The sequence below is a fragment of the Hoplias malabaricus genome, chromosome 4, assembly GCF_029633855.1.
Source record: "Hoplias malabaricus isolate fHopMal1 chromosome 4, fHopMal1.hap1, whole genome shotgun sequence".
NCBI lineage: Eukaryota > Metazoa > Chordata > Actinopteri > Characiformes > Erythrinidae > Hoplias > Hoplias malabaricus.
In genome coordinates this window covers 25,112,250-25,137,733 of record NC_089803.1, presented here as the reverse complement: position 1 = coordinate 25,137,733, position 25,484 = coordinate 25,112,250, and the positions used below count along the sequence as shown (strand labels likewise).

General features: G+C 38.5%; 3 protein-coding genes across 3 annotated transcripts; 1 reads left to right on the top strand and 2 right to left on the bottom strand.

The window, feature by feature from the left end:
• The first annotated feature begins 4,678 nt into the window (after nucleotides 1–4,678).
• On the top strand, nucleotides 4,679–13,173 carry ldha (lactate dehydrogenase A4). The gene is made up of 8 exons (XM_066667200.1): nucleotides 4,679–4,812; nucleotides 8,166–8,297; nucleotides 9,389–9,506; nucleotides 10,110–10,283; nucleotides 10,649–10,822; nucleotides 10,993–11,110; nucleotides 11,830–11,953; nucleotides 12,091–13,173. Exons 2-8 carry the CDS (start codon nucleotides 8,169–8,171, stop codon nucleotides 12,253–12,255), a joined length of 1,002 nt encoding a protein of 333 aa, XP_066523297.1. The 5' UTR covers nucleotides 4,679–4,812; nucleotides 8,166–8,168; the 3' UTR covers nucleotides 12,256–13,173.
• Nucleotides 13,174–13,710: 537 nt separating this feature from the next.
• tsg101a (tumor susceptibility 101a) lies at nucleotides 13,711–20,477 on the bottom strand. The gene is made up of 10 exons (XM_066668526.1): nucleotides 20,094–20,477; nucleotides 19,097–19,184; nucleotides 18,079–18,144; nucleotides 17,798–17,961; nucleotides 17,368–17,494; nucleotides 16,956–17,013; nucleotides 16,711–16,805; nucleotides 15,432–15,634; nucleotides 15,034–15,273; nucleotides 13,711–14,923 (listed from the first exon to the last, which is right to left on the bottom strand). Exons 1-10 carry the CDS (start codon nucleotides 20,133–20,135, stop codon nucleotides 14,834–14,836), a joined length of 1,173 nt encoding a protein of 390 aa, XP_066524623.1. The 5' UTR covers nucleotides 20,136–20,477; the 3' UTR covers nucleotides 13,711–14,833.
• A 792-nt stretch (nucleotides 20,478–21,269) lies between these two features.
• Nucleotides 21,270–23,375, bottom strand: zgc:123278 (uncharacterized protein LOC641569 homolog). Its single transcript, XM_066668810.1, has 6 exons — nucleotides 23,331–23,375; nucleotides 23,015–23,102; nucleotides 22,776–22,841; nucleotides 22,482–22,645; nucleotides 21,978–22,056; nucleotides 21,270–21,385 (listed from the first exon to the last, which is right to left on the bottom strand). The coding sequence occupies exons 1-6, from the start codon at nucleotides 23,373–23,375 to the stop codon at nucleotides 21,270–21,272; spliced, it is 558 nt and encodes a 185-aa protein (XP_066524907.1).
• Nucleotides 23,376–25,484: the final 2,109 nt, after the last annotated feature.

The window sequence follows — 25,484 nt, the reverse complement described above, 5'->3', positions numbered from 1 at the left end:
CCCACTCCGGGTGACTGTCTGTGAGGAGTTGGTGTGTTCTCCCTGTGTCTGCATGGGTTTCCTCCGGGTGCTCCGGTTTCCTCCCACAGTCCAAAAACACACGTTGGTAGGTGGATTGACGACTCAAAATTGTCCGTAGGTGTGAGTGAATGTGTCAGTGTCTGTGTTGCCCTGTGAAGGACTGGTGCTCCCTTCAGGCTCTGGACGCACCGCGACCCTGAACTGGATAAGCGCTGAATGAATGATTTTATGTGTGTGTCAATTGTAACAGATGTTTTGACCACTTAAAAACATATATTTAGTGTCATGATTGTGTTGTTTATCTCCTGTTTCTTTAACAGCTTGAAGTTTTGGTTTAAAAAATAACCATTTCACTATTATTTCAGCAAGACAAGTAAATTAATAAACCACACTACAGTTTATCACCACTGTCTGCTCATTCAGTTCTCCATGGCGAAATAATGGCAATTGATATAAGAACTTGAGAGTGGCCCCCTCTTTTTTTCTCTTTAAATTTGTGTATGCATGGATTATTTTGCTGTTGTATTGTTTGAAAACCAATTAAAAAGAACCTTGAGATTGAAATTAAACAAAATAAAATGGATTAAGTGTTAATAATAAACATGGATTAAACTTTAACTCAAAGCTGTATTTTCGGCTGAAGGGAATATATTTTTTTATTGTTTTATAAATGATCTTCAATTATTAAAAATGAACAGAGACTTGATCTCTCAAGTGAAGAGGTGTAATTGATAGCTTTAAATCTAAAGATTTTAAAAGTGTAGATAATTGTGTATGATTAAAACATCGTGATTAAACATGGATTAAATATTAATTCATTCGTTCATTGTCTGTAACCCCTTATCCAGGTCAGGGTCGTGGCCGGATTAAACATACGGCATTCTTAACTATCACCGCTAGATGTCGCCGTTTTGTCATTAAGCTCTGCATCGCTGTGTAGTGAATGAGTGTCAGCCTTGTTTTTAGAAGCAGTTTGGTCTGGTACTTTCATAACTCACAGAATGGGTAGAATTATATAGTTAAAAATTGATAATGTAAACAAACAAGGATAAGACTTTGTTTAAAACTCCAGATGAAGTAAATGGCACTTCTGTGTATCACCACTAGATGTCATATTTCCGTCATAGGTCTCTACGGCTGGATGTAAACATTAATCTACTTCTTAACATCAGCTTCATCTGACACACGGTTCAGTGGATGTAGGATAATACATTAAGTTTTAATTGGTAATATTTATGAACTACAGTTCCATTCATTATCTGTAAGCGCTTATCCAATTCAGGGTCACGGTGGGTCCAGATTCTACCTGGAATCATTGGGCGCAAGGCGGGAATACACCCTGGAGGGGGCGCCAGTCCTTCACAGGGCTGAACTACAGTTAATATAGGTTAAATATTGAATGGTATATAGTTGGTTCTTAACCTGAGGCTTAAAAGCTCATGAGGGGTCGAAAAAGTAGTTCTCACTTAACCATCAAATGAAGCGATTTGGGGTTGTGAAATTGTGTTCAATGCAAAAGTGTCCACACTGTGAAAAAAAGGGTTAATAAAAACTGTTACCTCATCAGCATAACCATGTGGAGCCCATATGAGCTGCCCAGCTGGATACAGCAGGTTTTAGCTATGAGTTAAATATTGGTTCCACATTTGGATGTCATAGGATCAACATGGGCAGAGTACAGAGTATGTTCTATATGAATTGTAATACCTGCTTATCTCCACTAGATGTCAGGCTTCTATCAGTATGTTCTATATAGCCACAGAATGAGTGAATGTGGTCTTGTCAGTCCTGGTGTTTTTTAATACCAGTTTAATCACACACATTGATTTATTTAATCCAGGATAAATATAGTTTAAAAACAAAAAAACAAAAAAACATTGGCTTATTATTATGTGTGCTTTTCTATTTTTGCATTTCTAATTGCATTAATTATACCACGGGAACATGTGGGTAATACTGATTATTCGTGACTATGGAATTTACATTTATTCAAGTATTTTATTGAGGAAATGAATCTTCTGTTAAATCTTTTAAATTACAGATGTTTCTATTTAGTCGCACATTATTAGCGCTTCATTTCGTTATGTTTTGTTGGTGTTCTGCTTTGTGATTGGGTCACATTTTGGAGCATTAGCAATAATACTTTAGACCAAAATGATCTAAAGCAGTGGAAAATAGAGCACAATGTTTTCCAGCAACCCTGTCGAACTCTGCTGATAGATATTAAAATTTTCCACTGCAGTTCTGGATGTGACTCAGTACCAGCTAAAAAAAAGAATTCTGTCAGCTGCTGCTTTCATACTGGGCCGGCCTAGAAGAGGCATTTTCTCTTACTTTTAGTACTTTTTCTTATTTTCTTTTGCTGCAGTCACTATTTCACCATTTCATGACAGTGCATTTACTTGAGAACAGGTTTTGGATACACTACCTTTTCTTTTATTGAATCAATACATCTGACAGAGTTAACAAAACACCCGCTATCAAATCTTATAGATGAGACAAAGCATAAACAATGTCAAGGTATATGATCAAAAGGATGCAGGCTTGGAATCCCTTGCTTATAAACACATTCTAGGATCAACACTCCTTGCCTTCAATTTTTATGACCTAGAGCATTCTGTATCATTATTGTCCTGACACTATAATCATAACATAAACCCCTTTATGCTGCCTGTATTGTGCACACAGTGCATATACTAATCTTTGACCTTATGCTAATTAAAATGGGCACAGCAAGTTCAATTGTCCTTGTTATTCTCGCTGTCCTCTGAATGAAGACCTCTTTATCTCAGTTTAACTACACAGCAGTAAAGTGTGCATTAATTATGGCCAAACAATTACATTCTAGAGGCTGAGTGTGGCACAGGCAGCATGCTTTATGAGTGGGGGCTTACACTATAATATTATTATTTTTATTGCTGGTCAGCGTCATATGATGTTACCAAGAAAGTGTAAAGTGGATTTGCCCCTCAATTTAATACACTGTTTGGTCAAACGTTGCAGACACCAGCTCAACAAACAGTCCTTCTGAAATTAATATTAACAGTCTCCTGCAGAAGCAGCTTTGACTCAAGGTTTTACCCTGGATAGTTGTGAGGCTTTGATTGCGTTCTGCTATGAGAGTTTTAGTGGAGTCAGTTACTGATGTTTGTTGATAAGTATCAGAAACTCCATTCCACATCCCAGATGCAGTAGAGTGACCTCCATCAGTCCAGTTTTACCCCACACAGCTCAACACTACAGTTCTTTACACCACTCTACCTGAAAATTGGAATTAAGCGGGTCGACCTTAGGCTCATCTGCAGCTGCTCCAGATTAAATATTTAGTCATAAATCACTGGGACAATAAAAAGCATGTATCTGATGAGCCTAACCTACCTGGTCCTCGTGATAAGTGTTTTAATGTAGTCTGTAGGCCCATGTCTGTGTAAAGGTTCAGCTCACTGTAACAAAACAAGGCATTCTGTCTTTGTCATTAAACAAGCCATGAATAAGGCAATAAAGTCTACAAACCAATGCAGCACAGATAAGGGTGATTAGTTCACCTAGATACCAAAGGGCGAGGCACCGAGCCTGTTGTCTTCAGGAAGAGGGGGTGTATAAGAGGAACTGAACATGTTGCATAAATTCAGTCAACACAGACAGTGGAGTACCTAGGGCTTCATGGGTCCCAGTGTCAAATATAATAATTAGCTACAATGAATAATCACGTTTGACTGGTTATTCACATCCTGATACTTTGCTGATGGAAACTGTATCAAAGCGAACTCTGTAATAAAGTGATATATTGATAATATAGTGACTATAGTTTTTTTAAAGGATCTATTTGAAAAGAGAATGGACACAGGATGAGTATCAGGGAAATGGCAACCAGTGCTATGCGTATGAGACATCATGGTTAAAGTATGCAGTCATATCAGAATATTATGATCCCCTCCTTGTTGGGGAGGCAAACAAAGTATGCAGAGCAATAGACACACGACTGTCTGCATTTATAGAAGTATAAAGTGATCCTGTATGGTCATTAAAGCTGAAAGAATAGACAGCAAGTGTATGAACAAAAATGTCATAATATTCTGATATGACTTGTGTATTTTTCTAGGCTATAATAGCTACCAATTACTAACTAAATAACAATAAATAAAAGTTGGTCACTCTTGCTTGTTCTTCTTTGTTTAAATTAAGAACAGCGTGTCATTTTTTAGATGTTAATTTTATAATTAACATCCCACTGATCTCTCCTCCTGTCCCACCCAAGACATACAGAACAGCCCCAGACTATTATTCCTGCTCCATCAATATTTATCTGTTATTGAACATTGAGGTGCCTGCCATTCTCCAAACCATGCTTTTAACTCTGTACGGATGGTAAAACTGGGCCATGTTAAGTAGGGATGCCCCCCCCCCCCCCCCCTGATTCTCGACATGTATTCTGTGATACGTGTTTCTGTCTCTGAGGGAAAACCCTGCAGTTTGAGACTCTGAGGTACGCTGGAGGAGTAATGTGGCCTATATGAGTAACCGGAAACCCCTCGACCATGACCAGAACGCTCCACACTTGACTCACTCCACCGCATACGCGTGACGTTTCCTTACCGGGGACGTGACTAGAACCACGAGGCGCGAGACCACGCCCGTCTCATTAATATGTAAAGCGGGCGCGCGCAGGCTCCTTCATAAAGCGAGCGCACCGCCCCCTCGCGAGCCGCACCGCTGCAGGAGAGAGCAGAGCAGCCGCACACATTCCAACTGCAGAGCTTCTTTACTTCACCCTTCTCAGTCAGTCTTCAGGTGAGAGAAGGGCGACGAGACCCATAACGGGGGGATTTATTACGAGTATTATTGGGTATTTAACGTGCGTGTGTGTGTGGGGGGGAGGGGGTTACGTAGGCTGGTTGCTATGGAAACCCATCGGACAGTCATTCATTACTAGAACACAACGTGTATATTTGAACGGAAACGGCTATATAGACTGCTTGTATGTTATTATTGCCTTAGTTATATTATTATTATTATTATATTAATAATATAATACATATAGCTGAGTTTGTGTTGTTGATGGGTTGATATGAGCCTGTTAATTTAATGTAACGTTGTCCTACAGGAAGGGAATCTAGTGGTCTATAATATATATGGTCTATTTATATATGTGTTAGTCTACAGTAAATTAAAATCTACAGTGCTAATACTATTACTTTGGCTTCTGAAGAGGGATGGGACGCTGACGGCGTTACGCACATCAAAAACTAACCAGTTCTTTAAATAAACAGTTATATAACGTTAATATTATATTTTAAAAAATAATATTATATATTACTATCTCAATATTCTATAATATTATTATATTGCACGAGATAAACAGCGCTAGAGTGTATGTGGAAGGTTCGTGACTGTATGTTGCTGCTCACTGCGGTGGTCCTCCATTTCCCCCCTCTCTGTGTGACTCTTATGTAATCATCATGCGCCCGCTCTGAAGGTGATGTGACCGTTACCGTGCCCTTGGACAGAAACATCACCTGTTGACACCCGTCAGCGGCGCTTGACATGGACACATGAAACCGTTAGTAATATTACGGCATTAACGAGCCATAGCTGTCCATCTTTTCCAAATTTTGTTTGTTTGTTTTGGTCTTAATCTTGTGGAAACGATGACCACATTCCGTTCAGACAAGGTGTGTCTCTGGACTCAATGCTGAGGGACTACGTGCTCAAAGAAATGTCCTCATGAACCCGACCGCATCTTGGTTCCCCAAACGATGCTTTCGCAATGAATCATGGTCTTTGTAGTTCTTAGACCTGATGATTAATTTAGCTGCAGAAGGTGCTCCACCTCCAGTCATAAATATACCCGTTGTTCTGACGTGTGTATCCTGTACGTTTCACAGGGCGGTAGAGATACTTTAAAGAACCAGGCCGCCTGCTTAAATGCTCCAGCCTGAAATAGACGAGGCATTTTCTTCTCATGCTTCTCGTGTGCAGCTGCCTGGATGTCATCATCATCACCTTGCCCAGTGTTGCATAAGAGCTGTGTCATTTTCACACATACAACAAGATACTTTATGTAGATGATTGTCCATAGCCTTAGTTTAACCTAATTTTACATTCAGCGTTTTTGGGGTCAGGTTTATAATGTATTTAATAAAGAAAAGCAACTAGATGTGCTTCAAAAGTTGACAAAAAAAAGATTAAAAAACATGGTTGTCTTAAAGTGAAATGGAAATAAAAATTAAATAAAAAAATAAAATAAAACAAATAAATAAAATTAACATATATATTAATACATTGACGTTAAATAAACAGAATTAAAATTAAGTTGCTTAAAACTAAATCTTAAACAAAATATATAAGAATGAGTTTGATTTGTAATAAGGGAACAGAAAATTAATAGTAAAGTGCTGAACATATGCAGAGTGCTCAGGGCGTGTAAAGGCACAGCTATATTTTCAGTCAGCTTTTAAAAATGGCTACAGTCTGCCCCTCTGACCACCACTGGGCGTGTATACCAGCTGACTGCCACATAGTGGCAGCAATCTGCAGCACCGTGTTTAGTTCTGACAGCAGTTAAACAGAGCAGACTCTACTGATCAGACATGTCTTTTCCAGCATGTCAGTGATATGATTAGGTCGGAGGGCATCTTGTGACTTGTAGACTGGTAGTAGCATTTTAACGTTTATTCTGTAACTGACCAGGAGCCTGTGTAAGGTCATGAGTATGTGTCCAGGCCCCTTCACTTGTTGATAACTGTGGAAGCAGTAGTCTTAATAAGTTACAATTAAATGGATATTTTGAGGAAGCCAGTTAGTACACCATTACAGTAATATAACCTAAATATAACCTAACCTAACCTCATTTAAGACCCCAAGGTTTAAAGCACAGTTTTCCTCAGTGTGTCCTTGTTGAGCTGAAGGACATTGTAAAGCATCCAGTTATTGATCTGCACAATGCATTTGCACAAAGTGTCTAAATAACTGTAGTTCTTGGGTGAGCTGGCTGTGTAATCTGAGTGTGACCTGCTAAACTATGATAAGGGATTTGATATGACCAGGGGTGTTTTCCTGCAGAATGTGGCCTAGCAGAAGCATGTAAATGTTGAAAAAGAGGTGTGGAAGGATTGAGCCCTGAGGTACCCCACACTCAAGAGGATTTGCTCTGATATAAAACTGCCAATTGTTATAAAGTGTTCCTGCCATCAAGATACAATCTGTGGTCAGAATGTGGTGGACAACTAAGACAGATATAATTTAGATTCTTTAGTAGATGTGGTTGTAAAAAAAAATATTTAGCTGACACTCTCCCTGGGTTCTCACTGTTGCCAATCATATATAAGATGTGTAATTGTATATACACTCATTATTAATTTTTATTACTTTGTTTACATATTCCTTATAGATAAACTGATAAATGTATATTGTTTGTTTGTATATATATTGTTGTTTATATAAAACTATTATTGTAAATAATAATACTGTAAGATATTAATATAATTTGTGTATTTGTAAATGAATAAATATATGTATTGCTATGTTTTGATAAGTACAGTTTATACCGGCCTGTGTCCTTGTGTGAGAGGGTGCTTATGTGGGTGTCCTTGCAAGGGAAAGATTAAGTATTTATCCTTCAGAAATCACTAATCTTCGTGCCTATCTCCATGTAACACTTGAGGGGCTGCTAGGATGTAAATAGCATCTCCAGCGCTTAACCTTTCTACTGACCACACCTTACAAGCGAGTAAAAATAGAATCTCAGGCAGAGCTGGTTCGAGATACCTCTGTGGAAGTCTCATCACCTTTTCCAAACATTGTGAACTGGATGGTGCACAGTGTTTAGATCCAACCCTAATCTACCACACTTATCTAGCTATTGTTTGTCTTCAGAAGTTCTAGATTAGCTGGTTTGGATGTGCAATATTTGGGTTGAAATTAAACCCTAGGAAAATGGAGCACACTTTAAACTATCAGTTAAAGGAATAAATGAATTTAGGTTTATATCAGTTGACATGAAGGCATAACCATTTATTATACCTTAGTAAAAATCTCAAATATTACAGCTCATAAAACAAAAAATTCCTCCTTTCATTCTCGGCTTGGTTCTGTTAATGGCTGGTTAATGGATGGGTAATGGATGGCTCTGTGTCTCTCCACAGAAAATGGCATCCACCAAGGAGAAGCTGATTGCTCATGTGAGCACTGAGCAGTCAGTGGGCAGCAAGAGCAAGGTGACAGTGGTGGGTGTGGGCATGGTGGGCATGGCCTCCGCCATCAGCATCCTGCTTAAGGTGAGTGTTTTACTGAGCTTGTGCAGTTCCTATAAGATATCATGTTTTATATGATCTTAAAAATTAAGAATGAATATTAAACATTCAGCTGCTAGTTAAAACTCACTGGTTAGAAGCATTGTTATACAGCATACAAAGGTAAAGCTATGAGACTGAAATATGCATAAAATATTCAACCAAACAATTCTGGCATACTAGGTTTGGTACAGTGTTTTTTTAATGCCATTTCTGTGACATTTCAGGAACTTTTCTTAGAATGACACAGAAATTCTCTAGTGTTAGTAGCTGTGTAGATGATTGTCTTGGTCACTTTGATCCCTGCTCTTGATGGAATCAGGTCAGACAGCCATGAGCATGGTCAGACGATATAGACATTCCACCTGAATGTTCATTAGAGCAGAGAGGAACAGACTAAACATACACTGCATGAACCACTTCTGTTATTGCTGGCTGTAATACATCATTAGATATTTGTTTTTAGAATGGCAGAAAAAACACATCTTTCAGTGTAAAGTGGAGTAAAATGCTTAGTCTACATATGCATTAGTAGAATTGACTTTAACCTGGCCTCAAGCTATATGCTGAGGTTTCTGAATGACAGCGAAGGCTGGAGCCTAACAAGCAGCTTTTATCCCCATAGCTCAAGACTAAGCACATTCACTAGACTCTTCTTGACACTTCTCCTTTGTCACCAAGCATAGTGCAGAAAATTGTTAAGCCATGGGCTCATACTTAAATAATATCTGTCACAGGGTGTCTTATTTGAGCATAAAGTCTCCTGGCCCATGGCCCAGACAAACTCCACTCCCCATTCTACAAACTTGACCAGCAGTTCCCGACAAAACAGGTGCAAAATATTATGGTCAATGGCCCAAACCCCACTGCCAAAGTATGGCCCAGTCTCCTCCTCTGTGGTGTGGAGTCTGCCAGCCAGGAAAAACAATGTATATTGCTGCCACACAGCATTCTTAAATTGTATGGGGTACACAAGTTGTCAGTTTGAGATTTTGATCGATTTTCTATGAGTAAATAATAAATTCTGCAAAGACAAATGCTTATTCTGAGCTTTTGGCCTCTGATTTTTTGTCCAGGACCTGGCTGATGAGCTGGCTCTGGTTGATGTGATGGAGGATAAGCTGAAGGGTGAGGCTATGGACCTGCAGCATGGCAGTCTCTTCCTCAAGACCCACAAGATTGTGGCGGATAAAGGTGAGAGGACAGTTCTGTATTGTGAAGTGTGTATCTTGTACATTGTGGTCTTTTAGGTACAAGCTTTGTGAAAAGTGACCTTTATAATTGTGGCAACAGAAAGTCATTTATTAAAATCTAATCTTAAAATGTATACTGAGTTGACAGAATGCTTAATTTAAGTGATCAAAAAGCCCAACTAAGGGCGGCATGGTGGTGCAGCAGGTAGTGTCACACAGCTCCAGGGACCTGGAGGTTGTGGGTTCGATTCCTGCTCCGGGTGACTGTCTGTGAGGAGTTGGTGTGTTCTCGCCGTGTCTGCGTGAGTTTCCTCTGGGTGCTCCGGTTTCCTCCCACAGTCCAAAAACACACGTTGGTAGGTGGATTGGCAACTCAAAAGTGTCCATAGGTGTGTGTGTGTGTTGCCCTGTGAAGGACTGGCGCCCCCTCCAGGGTGTATTCCCGCCTTGCGCCCAATGATTCCAGGTAGGCTCCGAACCCACTGCGACCCTGAACTGGATAAGCGGTTACAGATAATGAATGAATGAATGAAAAAGCCCAACTGATTCTAATGAGAATGAAGGTTGAATAAAATTAAAAGTGAGTGTTTCGTGTGTGTTCCAGACTACAGTGTGACTGCTAACTCTCGGGTGGTGGTTGTGACTGCTGGGGCTCGTCAGCAGGAGGGGGAAAGCAGACTGAACCTGGTGCAGAGGAATGTCAACATCTTTAAGTTTATCATCCCCAACATTGTAAAGTACAGCCCCAACTGCATCATGCTGGTGGTGTCCAACCCAGGTCAGCGCTCTATTCCAGCACTGTACAAGTTTATCATCAATGACAGAACAGTGGTCTCATTCAGTTCCAGAAAGTTACACCTCATTCAGTTTTCCAAAGAGAGAGGTTTTCCTTTACATAGTTCTTTAAATAGAAAAATCCCCCCCAAAATCTGGGGTTCATAGAATCATCAATAAAAATATACAACTGCAATCAATATAAAAATATTTAACTACAGTATAACACATTACTTATGCCTAACTAAATGTTCTGAACACATAACTTTGAGACCTTGACCAATATGTTCTTACTCCACTTTCGTAGATGATGTAACTCTTTAGTTAAGGTTTCACCTCAGATATTAATAAATGTTATGCTCTATTTAGTTGATATCCTCACCTATGTGGCCTGGAAGCTGAGTGGCCTTCCAAGGAATCGCGTAATTGGCAGCGGCACTAACCTGGACTCAGCTCGTTTCCGTTTCCTGATGGGAGAGAAACTGGGGCTGCACCCCTCCAGCTGCCATGGCTGGGTGATTGGAGAGCACGGAGACTCTAGTGGTAAGGCCCTTATCAAATCACTAATTTGCTCTTATCGTTCTATCCCACCGATCACTGCACGTTATACCGTAACTACAAGGTGTTTTTCAGGATAAACCAATGTTTGTAAATCATCTGCAGGTGTAACATCATGCACCTGATGTGACGTGACATGTGTGTATCATTTGCAGTGCCTGTGTGGAGTGGCGTGAACGTGGCTGGAGTTTCCCTGCAGGCCCTTAACCCAGACATGGGCACGGAGAAGGACAAAGAGGACTGGAAGAATGTCCACAAGATGGTGGTCGACAGGTGAGAAAGTGGTCACCTATTTGATTCTGAGAGTAATGCTTAGTTTGATAAGAATTTGCAAATGATCAAATGGGTGACTTGTGCCCTAACCATTCCAAATCATCATCAGATGGTTCATATGCTACCCATTCAAAGGCTCCAAGTTCAATTCAGTTCAAGAGACTTTATCTAACTTTATGCAAGTACACCGTAAGATGAGACAGTGTTCCTCTAGGACCACAGTGCAACAAAGAACACAAGTGGACAAACACTAAACACAGTGACAATACACATAGCACAGACAGTGTGGCTCTAAGCATTACCCAGTACATGGTACTGAGAAATGTAAAGTGCATAGAAAGATGTAAGATGCTGTAGTCTCAGGTAGCAGCAGGAACGGTAGTGTAATACAGAATGACTTAATACAGGTACTCTACCTTAATGTCTTAAACCTCTTACAAACCTGATTTCGTATTGTCTTCTTTTATCTGAGATGAGAGCAGTTGCCAAATGTATACAAACCTGGTTTGTGTTCATCAGAACATGTGAACACGTAGCTTTTTGGCCAAATAACATGGCGTCATGACCTAATTATGAAATAGAGCACTTGGCACAGGTTTAGCTGTGATCAGCCTTTTGCTCTAGTCACGACCATGAGTTCATTCATTTAGAACCGCACGATCGATTACATCAAGTACACTCTCAGGATCTCAGTGTCGTCTGTTTTTTTTCTCTACCAGTGCATATGAAGTGATTAAGCTGAAGGGCTACACCTCCTGGGCTATTGGAATGTCTGTGGCTGACCTCTGTGAGAGCATCCTGAAGAACTTACACAAGTGTCATCCAGTGTCCACTCTGGTCAAGGTGAGCTCAATTTCTACACGCCTCCTGCGAGAAAATATAGTGTCAACATTGTGTAAAGTACTTAACAGTTAATGAGACTCTGTGAAAAGTAGCAGTGGTTTTGTGCCCATTTCTGATACGTGGGCCTGTGTTTCCAGGGAATGCACGGAGTAAACGATGAAGTCTTCCTGAGTGTCCCCTGCATCATAGGCAGCAGTGGCCTGACTGATGTGGTGCACATGACCCTGAAGCCTGAGGAGGAGAAGCAGCTGGTGAAGAGTGCTGAGACACTGTGGGGCGTGCAGAAGGAGCTGACCTTATGAACAACACCACCCTCTAAAGTTTAGCCTCCGATATCTAATGGCAAGCCTGAAAAGTGGCTCCCCTGACCCTCACTCCCTATGTAACTCATCCCTTCCACTTCATTTACCCTCATCAGAAGTCTTGAAGCAGACCTTAGACTCATAGACCTTAAAACTCCTCAGTATACCTTTAGAGAAGGAGACATTTCTGTCGTCTTTGTGAAGTTGAGTGTCAGTGTGCTTTTATGTTGGTGTTTCTAGTCTTCCTCTGTATTTTTTGTGACAAAGGACAGCAACCTATTTATGATCAGGATAGTCTGTCAGTTTGGATCTGCTATTTGTATTCTGAGCTCAGCAGGCATTCCAAACCATTTTGTTCCCGATGCAAAAACCGTCAGTTATCAAGACCAACATCCTGTCAAACCAAGGTTTATCATAAATAATCAAACCAGCCAGTGACCTGTATCAAGGCCTGCATTTCTTTACAGAAAATCAACCCCACGTGTAACAAGACAAGACTTTGCTGCTAAAGACAAGCTCCTCATAGCTCAGAAATACAAATACACGGTCATCTGGAACTAGGGGCAGTTCTTTGTCCCTTTTGGTTTAAACTGAATGTGGAGCAAATAACTTGACAGAGAACCAAATGGAATTTTGTTGTGGCTCACTGCAGCTTCAGGCAGCATAACTGTGCAAATAAACGCATTGTCAGGTACGTGTTTGTTCAAGTGACAGTCGCACCTGCTTGTGATATGTATATCTGTACACCTTATATCTATCAGCTAGAAAGTTTATTTTTGTATATTTATTTGTGAACTGAATTTGGTTCGTACTAAAGCACTCCTAGTGGCACTTTGCTCAGACACAGAGCTAAATGTGGAACCTGTGGTGTTAGAGCAGACAGAATCACTACCAACTCACCCCGCCTCTAAATAAAGGTTGACTAAAAAAAATCCTTTTGTTGTCTCCTTTTTTTTGGCCAGAGAATGAAATGGTTTTATTAGATACGGATTAAAGAACCAACCTTAGAGGAGCATAGCACAATATTTAAAGCTGCAATCCAAATATACCTTTTGGCACGTTTCAATGGGTTTAAATTCAACAATTAGCTGTAAAAAATGATGCAAACATTTGCACGTCACAGTATTTTTTTTTTAAACTAATCCAATATGAAGTAATTTTGCATTGAAATTCCCTTTTTTGTCCTGGTGACATTAAATTTACTTGCGTCAGACCTTTGCGTCAGATGTTTTCTTACAGAATTAGCACATAGGTCTGCAGACTGCAGCTTCTTGTTAACCCCTTCTATACTACTTATTATAGATCAGTTTTAAACCACAGGGGCAGTTTTGGCAAGATTTTGTGGGGTGAAGAAAAAGATAGAAATAAACAAGGGTTGCGATACCCATGTAAAGTAAAGACCTATACTCAGTACTGCATTAATATTGGGAAAACACTTAAAGATCAAATCCTCCTTTGTTTTATTGAGCTGTTAATAGTAATGACAAAAGATCTGAAAACAAGAAATAAACAACAAGAGGAAAGATCTTCATAAAATCCCTAGAAATTAATAAAACCTAAAAGTGCATTTAAATGACAATGAAAAGTATGGACCTAAATATTACTTATACAAATATTTTGTCAGAAATGTTTCTTGTTAATTCCTTTAAACTTTTTTAAATTGCTGCCATCCTAAAGCTCAAGCCAGAATCTTTTAACATGTAGAAATACATGCACACACACACACACACACACACACACGTACATATTAATACACACATACATGTGTGGGTGTTTAAAATCTTACTCAATCAAACAAACTTGAGGATAGTTGCTCTGCAGCTTTTCCATGTTTTCAACACATGAAATGTTAGTCACACAGTTTTAAACTGCTACATAACTTAAACCTTTACAGAAACAACTGTGAACAAAAATACAGCAGGTTGACCCCACCACAGCACATAGAACATAAATAGTCAGTCTGAGACAGTGAAATACATTTTTGAAATACATAGGCTTACATCTGGCTCCACTGCTTCTCCCGTTTTTCCAAATCAGCTGAAAGGAGTGTAGAGAGCCATGAATTCCTCACCTGGCTACATATTATAGTCAGTTTTGGGGGAAGAACATTATCCTGAAATAGGAAAATGTGATTTATATATATATATATATATATATATATATATATATATATATATATATATATATATATATATAAAAAGCCTATTAAACATACAAAAGTAAACATGAACTATGCGAAGCATTGGAAAAAAAACCCTAAGACAGTCAAAGATGTGTAGAACATCTTATATCTTTCCTACAAGCATAATGAATCAAATGAACCAAACAATTTGTTCCCGAACCTTTTGCAAAGTTAATCAGTGTTGTGCTTTCTTGCTGATTAAAATGTATTCTAAAAATCTAGGGCCTTGACCTGAAAGACACTAACAATATGCTGTTTTCCAAAATCCAGAGGAGTGTGAAAGAGTAGTCAAATAAAAAAACAAAGGGTTTCAAACTATGTGGGGATATGGTTAAAAGCGAGTTGGGCAAAAGATAACAAAAAAAACAAACAAACAAAAAGGGAGTGGCAGAGGGGTCAGTAGAGGTCACTGAGTCCAGCAGTCTTTCTGGCTTTTTGCATAAGCGCTCGCAACTGGAACTGCTTGCGGGAGAGCAGACGGACATGCTGTAATAATAAAACAAACATCTGTCAGTTTTCCATCTACAAAGCTCTCCAAGAAAAAACAACAAATGGTTAGGTGTGTGCACCTGTGTGTCATATACACACAAACCAACCTTAAGAAAGACCTCCAGATCTATGACACCTCTGCGTAACGCCTCTCCGAGGTAGAAAATGGTGTCCTCTATGGCATTCTCCTCTGCATAGAGGTTCAGGATCTGCTTATAGAGAGGTGCTGTGGGAACAATGACATCATCAATGTCATTGTTCTCTGACTGATTTTCCATTTTCTCCAACGCCTCTGTCAGTTCTTCATCTTTCTTCCTCAACAGATCAATATTCCTGTCCACTTCAGCCTGACCAAAAAGACCAAAAAGAGCCATGTAAAAACTCTAGTATTGGGCAGTGGAACTTCTCTGGAGGGATGGAGTTCCATTTATTACACATGGGTGGAGGTAGGATGACTTTAATGATCCAGAACTACAACTTAGGCTACTGGTAGCTGCTGTCTCACCACTTCCTTGTCCAAACGAGAAACCATCTCCTCTAATTTCTGGTGGCCTTTTTTCAAGTCCTCCTCTGTGCGCTTAAGAGCATCCAGCTCAGCCTGAGCCCGATCCATTTCCTCCTTCATCCTCCAGCGCAGTTTATCACTCACAGCTGAGATGAGTGAGGCACGAATAGTGTCCTCTCCGATTGTGCCATCCCGACTCGGCCCTAAAGAGGTAGAGAGAGACAAAGATGTGATTCGGCTGATGATGTAATCGGATTGTATGTAAAATACAATCTTTCTGAGACAAGCACAGATGTTTAATAATCACTAGTGATTAAGTATACAGTTGAATATTATGATTTTCCCTACGCTATATACAGTGATATATAAAAGACTGAGAATCATCTACAGTTTTCTATATTTCTACATAAATTTAACTACTTTTAGGACTTCTGTACGAATCTGATGAAACTTTAGGTTACATTTATAAAGAAATATAGAAAATTCTAGACTTCACAAACTTTAACAAATTGTATATTCTTCACAACAGAACTTACATCTACTATATTAAGTGTTGCAAATGGTTAAATCTGTTTCTTCACCCTTCTTCAGTTTATTTTTGGCATAGTTTACATTAATTCTGTGCTGAATAGTCTATTGTCTGCATTTATAGTGCATTTTGACTGTTGTGCTGTTGTCATCATATATGAGAACTAATTCTGAAAATGTAGGCACTGTGTGTCTCATACAATGCTACTGTAGTATGTCTGCATTATACAATTCTGCACTGTCTGTACAGGCTCCTAGCCTTTGGTCAGCAGTGTGAATGTCACAGTTAATATCAGTGCCACACAGGAGCGTTCTTCATGGAACCCTATCCTTCTCACAGCCCACTATATGCACTCTAAATATAGGTGCTCATGAGCCAAGGGGCTACAAGCTGGCTCTTTTAAACTACATCCATTCATAACTTTGACCTTTTCTACCCCCGAATCGAATTACAGCCTCGACCTTTCAGAGCGCTCCACAGAGGTCATGAGGAATAGGTGTAGACCCAAACAGAAGGTTGGAGTTCAGGGGCACAAAAAGGTCAGTGCCATGAATGTGACATACACTTGGATCATAACCTCTAACATTATCAAAGCCTGCTGGAAACGTACAATGGTATAAACTATAAACACTTGTCAATAACCTATTATACTTACATACCTGGCTTGTGTTGTTTCTTAATACCCAGTTTTTAACCTGCTACATTTGATATTTTACAAATCCCAGAATTTATCAGAGTAGTATAACTTACCCACAGCAGTAACTGGAGGCTGAGATGGGTAATGTGCAGGACCCCCTGTGGCAGGATATGTTGTCCCTCCAGGATACGGATAGCCTGGGTAACCACTACAGTAAAATATGTAGAAAAATGTGTATTAAACCTAAAACATATAAATATGAATAAAAGTTTGTTTAAAACAACAAAAAATAAACACAAATGTATAATATTATATTATTTAGATCTACAACAATGTTGTTATTAACCAGATGCTTTACCATGGATTTGGGCTTGGACCGTAGGCAGATACAGCTGGCATTCCAGGAATATATGACTCTAGAGTAGAGAGAAAGAGGTACTGTAAACACAGCCACGTTTATAACTTATGAGAGACATCTACAGTCCAAAGCAGGCAATACACAGCTTTCAGGCATTCAAAGAAGCACTGCTCCGAAATACTGTTCCTCAGATAAGTACAAACTGTGACCCAAACAATTCCAAAATCATTCAGTAAAATTAACAGCATTTTTAAATACACTGGACATTTCCACAGATTTCTTCAAAGAGGGAAATGAACATGTGTGGATGAACAAGTGTGGATTCAGTTTCATCAAAAGTGATCAAGAAACATAAATTCAATTTACAAATATAACCTATAGTATGGTTATGAAGCATATTGATGCGTCTTACGATTTGGGGGCCCAGTGGCCTGGAAAGCCTGGTATGGTGGCTGAGTTGTGGGTCGAGAGAATACAGGTGGCTCTTCTCCAAAAACCACAATCATCACTTGGATTAGACCATACAGGTCAGACTGGGGCTGGATTTAATAATACAAAAACACACAGAAGATATACAAAAGAACAGAACATTTAAATGTGTCATTCAGAAACATTTTATTTCCCCATTGTAAAATGTGTTCTATTCCGAAAATACAGTTGCTAATGCTATAAAACTCTCTGTAACTTAGAGCACGTGCACATCTTCTCAAGTGTCTCTGAAATCATACATGTATTAAAAATAAAATGTGTACACTAGGGGGCACTACTTTCAAACAATCAATCAAAACTGTACATATGTACAGTGTAAAGCCAGTTAAAAATTCACCCAACATAAGTCTTACATGCTTCCATTCGTGTAAATAGGGCAGGTAGATCTTCCCATTGGCATCAATGTGCTTCCCAGTCTTGATCATCATTGCACTGGTAGGTTTTACGAAACAAATCGGAGGATTGTATGGATATGTGTCCAACAGCCATAGACACACAGGGATATTATACACATTCCCTATAGAAAGAGATGTAAAGAAAATATTTAAGATTTTTTTAATCAAAATTGAGATTTGACTAAAAGTTAAACGGAGGAGAAATTCTTTGGCAACTTCAGAAATACATGCTTTCATACCTCTGTAGCTTACAGGCACTGTCCCTGTTAAACTCATCAACTCTCTTGACGAGCCATCATTGAACACTATGAACAAATCAGAATAAATATTAGGGCATACATTTGCGAACACTCTGACATCTTGGCTACTCAAAATATTAAAAGCCCAGCATTCACAGTTATCACAGAGTGCTTGCTTCAGTGAACCAACCCTTTATTAAATCAAAATAGCCGTTGCTGATAGAACAGAACAAATCCATAGAGTTGCTGGAGTGCACCAACACGCCGTGGATTAAACCTGTGTTCTTTTAAGTTTATTAAATCATTCATTCATTTTCTGTAACTGCTTGATCAAGGCAGAAAGACATACTGGACATGACACCTGTCCATCCCAGGGCTAAGTGTGTTCAATTAATGATTTTCATGGATACACAAGGCTTATAGTACTATTACAAACTATAAAATCCTGCACAACTGCACTCACCACCCACTTACATGTCCATGTGTTGGACAGACTATAACCCATTTATGTCCTTTTTGAGACATGGTAGGGATGTCACAATAACCAGTACTGCTGAACCATGTCAGTATCACAATTCAGAAAATGTGATGGTACCCATTTTCAGTGGTGCCCAAGTTACAAAAAGGACCACGGCAATCATGCGTACTGTTGATTGTGTTTCCTCTGTTACAAGATAGCATGAGCCAACTAGCTAACAAAAAAAAATATATATATATATATATATATATTTGCATTAGTACAGTGTTTACTTGAATACTGGTGTATTGATTCTGTCACTGTAGTTACACTGAACCCGTTAGATAATGATATACTGGGGAAAAATATATATATATATAATATTAGAGAGAGAAAGAGAGAGAGCAGAAAAACTGATCTAAAATCACCAGTGATGAACAGGATAAACTGCAATAAAAGGGATTATAATACACAGGCGGATGTCTACAATTGTACACCTGTAAAAGGTAAAAATATAAGTAAAAGTGGACAGAGAGTGTATGAAATAGGAGTATCACTTACCATAAGCATCCATAATAGGTTTTAGGTCTTTGTACTGCAATATCACGTTTGTTATCTCACGAACAGTGACGTCACGGCATTTGTATTGCTGAAAAGTGAACAAAGAAGAGCAGAATAATAGAGTTATTTTAAGCAGTTAGCCACAATGTTAAATTCTACACAAACAGTTTTATGTTTGACTATGGCATTGTTAGGAAACAAACAGTAACAGACTAAATCTCAAGGGAAAACAAATATTGATTTAGTTTGTGTATTTTAAATTTAGTCCGTTAACAGTGTCAACAGTGCTTTAAATACTTGCTTCGGGCAGGGGGAACTAGGCATAAATGTAGAAAAACTGAAACCACAGTCGTGTGTTCCCCTATAAGTGTATGCTATATTGAGTATGTGGTTAACAGTAATTACTGAAAAAAAAATTAAATACACACACACACACACACATATATATATATATATATACCCATAAAAGCACCTCTCTTTAGCCAGACATTAAGCTGTTTTGAGAAGTAGATGGTGTTGAGGCACTACATTAAGTATTATAATCTGTACACGGCAGGTGTCCCCAAAACTGGAAATTAATACATCTGTTCTACACAACATTTACCGTCTTATAAGAGAGACTAAATATTATATACTGCAGACAGAAATCAGTATTCTAGTAATTACAACGCGTTAATATCTAAACAATCCCTGATGGCTTGAATTAAACCTAGATAATTTAATGTCAGGGGTAGGTCAGTTAAACTACTGAAAGCTGAAAGGATTGGTTTATAATGTATAAAATGCCGGCAGTAGGACACCGCCATGTATACACTGTTTCAGAGCTGAAATGCTCGTCCATACAATTAACTGCTTATTTCAATCCTGTAATCTCATACAGAACGTAAATAAACACAAGGACGTAGTAAATTGATTTTCAGCGGAGGGGCCTTTAACAGCTCGAAGTGTAACCAGCTAGATGGCTAACTTCAACAGATATAAACAGACATAAACTTACCTTCAGCATCTTTTTAAGCGCGCCTTCGTTGACCACCGCCATAGCGGACCCTCAAAAGAGTATTCCCAGTCTTTAAGTGATTAGAGTAATGTTGTAATGTTGACGCAGTAATGTTGACGGTCTAATATAACAGGGCTAACGGCAGGCTCCGCCGGTCCCCGGCTAAATACAGCCAGAGCCAGAAAACCTGTTCTGTCCACAAACACTGACAAAAACAGGCTTTAATATACGCACACGACGAGTGCTCGACTGCTGAACTCAGAGTTAAAACCCACTCTCCCGTAACTGGGTCATTAGAAAACCTGTCCGAGTGCAGTTCACCCGTCGAGGGAGAGGTAAATAATAGCACCTCACACTGTCAAAATGGACAACTCCGCTCCTCAGCGGTGCACTTCCAAAATAAAAGTCCTCCAATATTTTCTACTGTTCGATATATATTTTAATGCATACATTTATTAAATAAAATGTAAAATATATATTAAATATAACCGCATTTACATACAATAAAATCAAAACACATATTGAACAATTAATACAATCACATATTTTTACAAATATCCATACATAGGGTCTTTTGAAGAAATATCTCCAGAATGGTCACATTACAGCCGATGGCAAAGTGTTTAATTTAAAAATCAAGATTGCAAATATTATTGGAAATACTACTACTAATAGTAATAAAAGGGCGGCACGGTGGTGCAGCAGGTAGTGTTGCAGTCACACAGCTCCAGGGACCTGGAGGTTGTGGGTTAGATTCTCGCTCCGGGTGAGGAGTTGGTGTGTTCTCCCCGTGTGCTCCGGTTTCCTCCCACAGTCAAAAAAAAAAACACACGCTGGTAGGTGGTTTGGCGACTCCAATGTGTGTGTGTGTGTGTGTTGCCCTGTGAAGGACTGGCGCCCCCTCCAGGGTGTATACCCGTCTTGCGCCCAATGATTCCACGTAGGCTCTGGACCCACCGTGACCCTTACTTGGATAAGCGGTTACAGATAATGAATAATAGTAATCAAAAACAGAAAATAGTAGATTCATTTTTAAAAAAGTTAGCACACTTGCTTAACTGCTTTTGTGGAAAAAATGGATCCTGTTAATTGTATTTACCACATTATTTAACTACAAATATTTGAATATATGAATATATTTACAGTTAAATACAAATAGCAGTAAAATTTGCACAGCTAACAGTTGGTTTCATTATTATTTTCATGGAAATGCTGTCCATCCCTGTGCAGTTTTATGTGGGGGACCTCTGCAACTGAGCAGCTCTGTGAACTCTGAGATTGTTCTTCTGAATCTGCAAATCATAGAAAAACACACAAAAAGCACAGGAGAATTATTTTTTCTTTTTCAGAATCCTACAGCAATTACTTTCAGGCATAAATATCCAACCACTGGATGTACTTTATTTCCAGTTATGACCTTTTGTAATTGTATACCCTAAAAGTTCATACTTTTAGTAACATGGAACTTTTCAATATGGACAATATTTACTTTGACTCTATATGCAGATGTTTTGAAAATATACATATATTTACTTGCTACACATAAACCTTTACAAAAAAACAAGAAATGGATTATCTTGTAAATGTTGTATAATTTTATTCTATACACATTTTGTTTGTTTCACTTTCATGGACATTTGAAACTGTGGGTTGTAAAAGATTCGTACAGTTATTTGTATTTTCTACAATAATTGGGACACCAGACAGAGATAAGCCCCATTATCAAGATATCACAGAAGCTCACGTGTTATATTGTGGTTAAACACCCAACTTACCCACAAACCCTTTTTTTTATTACTCTCTCATGACACTGGCTTTAAAACATGTCCAAGGAGGAAGTGAGAGTGAACGAAATCAACCACAGGTATGTATGTGTGTGTTTACCTGGCCGCATACACAGAGGAGGCATTTCACCAAAGACTGTCATTATCACTTGAATCAGGCTGTGGAGGTCACACTGAGTCTGCATAATCAGATATACACAAAATAGAATTGGTTACCTTTTATTATGTTCCTAATGGTTTTGACTGGAAATAAATATAATAATTAATAAGCTATATCTCAGCCATATTTTCATTAACCCATAAGTACAGTTAATTTAACAGTATTATAACTGCTCAACCGTTGATTAGTTTGTTTGCTTATTCATTTATTTAATTAATTTATTAGAGCTAGGACCTACATTTAAATGCCTTTAAATGCAGATTTAAAACAAAGGATAAAATTATTACTGTGCAATTATAACTGTACTGTACTTTCATTTTACCATTTGTACATTATTTATTACTGTATAACTGAATAATGGCGAGGGGGGTGTTAAAACCTGCTTTATTTATGCATTTCAGATAAAGGCAACAACGTGGAATGTCTAACAGATTGCAAACATACATGTCTCCATTCGTTCAGATAAGGCAGCAGAATAAGGCCGTTGATGTTCACATGTCTGCTGGGAACGATCATCATCTCTCTGGTGGGTTTCACATAGCAAATTGGAGCAGTGCGGGGATAGGTCTCCTCCAGCCACAGACAAAGTGGGACGTTGTAAATGTTGCCTATTACACACAATATATTGTTTCTCAACACGTTACTATTTGGAGTATGACACAGCCTCAAACAGTCTTTCAGTCTTTTGAAACACTATGAGTTATTATTACAGAATGCCAGAGGAAAATTATCACTCACTTTGGTATAGCACTGTAACTGTTCCCACCAAACTCATCAGATTCTTCACAGTGCCATCATTGAACACTAGAAAACAATATAAGGACTAAAGTTATTTTTAAAGAAATGGTTCAGAGAATAAAATGTTAAAATGGTGTGGAGGTGATTTTGGTTTCCTTCACTGCTAGTCACGTTTAACTGAGCGAGTCAGTTAGCTATCTAGTATAGCATTTATGCTGTTCGAATTTTGAACCGCTCACCAAATCTCTCCACAACTGGCTCCAGGTGTTTGTACTGTAGCATGACAGCCATTATTTCTTTCAGTACTTCTTTCCTGTGCACATACGTCTATAAAAGATAAAAAATAAATATCTCAGCTTACAAAAGAAGTGTTTTACTTCTCACATCTCTCTTCACATTTCTAACCGTTAAACTGTAAATTCCTCTATTCGCATAATAGTTTCTGAATAGTTACTAACTCATGACAATTATTGACAAATAGCCTTATTATTTAAATACATTAATATATGCATTTTTACAGTTTAAAGGAATCAAGAAAACACAGTGAGGCCTTACCTTGGGTAGCATTTTCTTCAACAATCCTGCACTTGTAAGTGTCATGATTCTTTTGTTTTAAAATGAGTGAAACAAAACAATACTGTCAGGAACTTGTGCACAAAATAAGTGTTTTGTTTCTTCTTTCTTTGAAAGTAGTTACTGAATCACAGGCTTTGGGTGCTCCTTTAGGTTTATTGTACCAATATGGCCTAGGCTGAGAGCAACAGCCAATAGCATTGGAGTGGTGAAGTTCAGGAGAGCAAAGATAAGCTTTAGGTCACCTGCTGTAAAAAATCTTTCTGATAAGATATTGAAAAACACTTCAGGTAAACACAAAGTATTCAGGTAAACATTCAGTACATTCTTAAAAATAGAGGTGCTACAAAATGGTTCTTTGAATGATGACAAAGAACCAATTTTTTGATCCAGAGCCATGTTTTTTAAAAAAATATGTGTGTGAAGACCTTTTTAAAGATTTAAAAATCCATCACTCACTCTTGTGGTTCTTTACCCACTTAAAAGTGTTAGCAAAAAGGGTTCGTTTTGAAACCAAAAGTGGTTCTTCTATAGAATCCCTCAAAGAAATTTGGCAGCACCTTTATTTTTAATTTGTGGACACCCCTTATGATTAACGGAGACAGGAACTTTCAATGCCAAGCTGGTGGGTTTTTTATAATCCAAAATCCCCTATCTCTGGAATAGCCATCCAGATAGTGTTTGGGTCTCGATCTTCAAGTCTAGGCTCAGTTGTTTCAACTTTAGCTTTTGGTACTTAATCTCTCCCTTTACAAAACAGTTGTAGATCCAGGGGCTGGTGGGAATAAGAAAATTGTAAACAGATACTGGTGCTGTTGCCCCACTGCTTGCATGCAGGTTTGTGGATGGTGAAGCAGATGGAGACCAGTCTTTCCAGGTGCTCCCTTGTTTAGGTTTCCTTCTGGTGCTCTCCTTTTAGTTAATCTGTTATAGTCAGATTGCTCATTGAACTCTTTAAATGATGAAATAGTCTGTACTCCAAATTCAAAAAACAAAATATCTATCTCTTTTTTATCAGTAATCTGTAAATGATTTTGACCGGAGAAGGATGAGTCCCCCTACAGGTCTGGGGGAGTCTTTCCTTGACACTATTGGTTTTGGCTTGCTCACTTGAGGGTTTATGTTGTCATGCTGTTGATCTGTAGTCTTATTACTGGATTTCTGTAAAGCTGCTTTTACGTCATCAGTTGTAATAAGTGCTACATAAATTAGATTATATTTAATACCCATTAATACTCTTCATTTCAGAAGGAATGTTGGATGGAGAGGTTTTAGATCTGGCCTTTGCTTTGCAGAGTAAACAAGTACAACCATATAGGAATTAGGTCCATAACAACTGAACAAAATATCAAATCAAAGGTAAATGTTTAACACACAGACAGACACTTATATGTGTAAACTGAATCTCTGTCCTGTTTTGTTGTGGGTTATTCTGTCACTAATTCCAGTTAAACTATTTTCCACTTCTTCCTGGTTAGACTAAATGGAGGTTATATTACACCTGAGGCCTACTGCATATTATCTAAAATGACAAATCCCTGTTTCCGTGTTTACAGGCTCTTCCTGTAACTTACAGTTGATGGTAAATCACAAAATGTTATGCATACTTGATTAGTGTGAGCTTTTATATTTACTGGCAATACATAGTAAATTAGTAAATAGTAGCTGAAGAACAGTACAAAACAGCAAAGTAGTACAGAACAGTGCAGTAGAACAGAACACTAGATGGCGCTGCATAACTCATAAACTAAGGGTTCCTAAACTTTTTTTTTTTTGGGGGGGGGGGTATTTTTCACATTCAGCCCAAAGAGCACTCAAAATAAATTTGTCACCTACACTTAATTTTTTCCTTTTATCTTATGTGAGGTGCATGAAATCTCTTCAGAGAAAATCTGTTTAAGTGAATAAAACCCATAGATGGAATTTCAGAACCTGAGTTTGAAATTTATCCTGAAAGCATTTCGCTTTATTTTAATTGAAGTGTCCATATATATCCATAAAGATATTTGAACATTTACCGTTTCACTGTGTCAGAGTACATGAGCTTTGCCTGACGTAAACAAGGACTACTGACGTGCAGACTGACCAATTAAATGTTTACAGAGAAGGTTATCGACCAATGACGGTAGCTCTACA

Bases quoted from the DNA above. Each gene is read 5' to 3' on its own strand.
- ldha (XM_066667200.1), top strand. From the start codon at position 8,169: ATGGCATCCACCAAGGAGAAGCTGATTGCTCATGTGAGCACTGAGCAG. The intron at 10,284-10,648 runs GTCAGCGCTCTA...TGCTCTATTTAG, and splicing joins GCTGGTGGTGTCCAACCCAG to TTGATATCCTCACCTATGTG. The intron at 11,954-12,090 runs GTGAGCTCAATT...CTGTGTTTCCAG, and splicing joins CAGTGTCCACTCTGGTCAAG to GGAATGCACGGAGTAAACGA.
- tsg101a (XM_066668526.1), bottom strand. From the start codon at position 20,135: ATGGCGGTGGTCAACGAAGGCGCGCTTAAAAAGATGCTGAAG. The intron at 17,014-17,367 runs GTAAGACGCATC...TCTCTACTCTAG, and splicing joins GGCCACTGGGCCCCCAAATC to AGTCATATATTCCTGGAATG. The intron at 14,924-15,033 runs GTTGGTTTGTGT...TTATTATTACAG, and splicing joins ATCTGGAGGTCTTTCTTAAG to CATGTCCGTCTGCTCTCCCG.
- zgc:123278 (XM_066668810.1), bottom strand. From the start codon at position 23,375: ATGACACTTACAAGTGCAGGATTGTTGAAGAAAATGCTACCCAAG. The intron at 22,842-23,014 runs GTGAGCGGTTCA...ATTGTTTTCTAG, and splicing joins GCCAGTTGTGGAGAGATTTG to TGTTCAATGATGGCACTGTG. The intron at 21,386-21,977 runs GTAAACACACAC...TATGATTTGCAG, and splicing joins TCCTCTGTGTATGCGGCCAG to ATTCAGAAGAACAATCTCAG.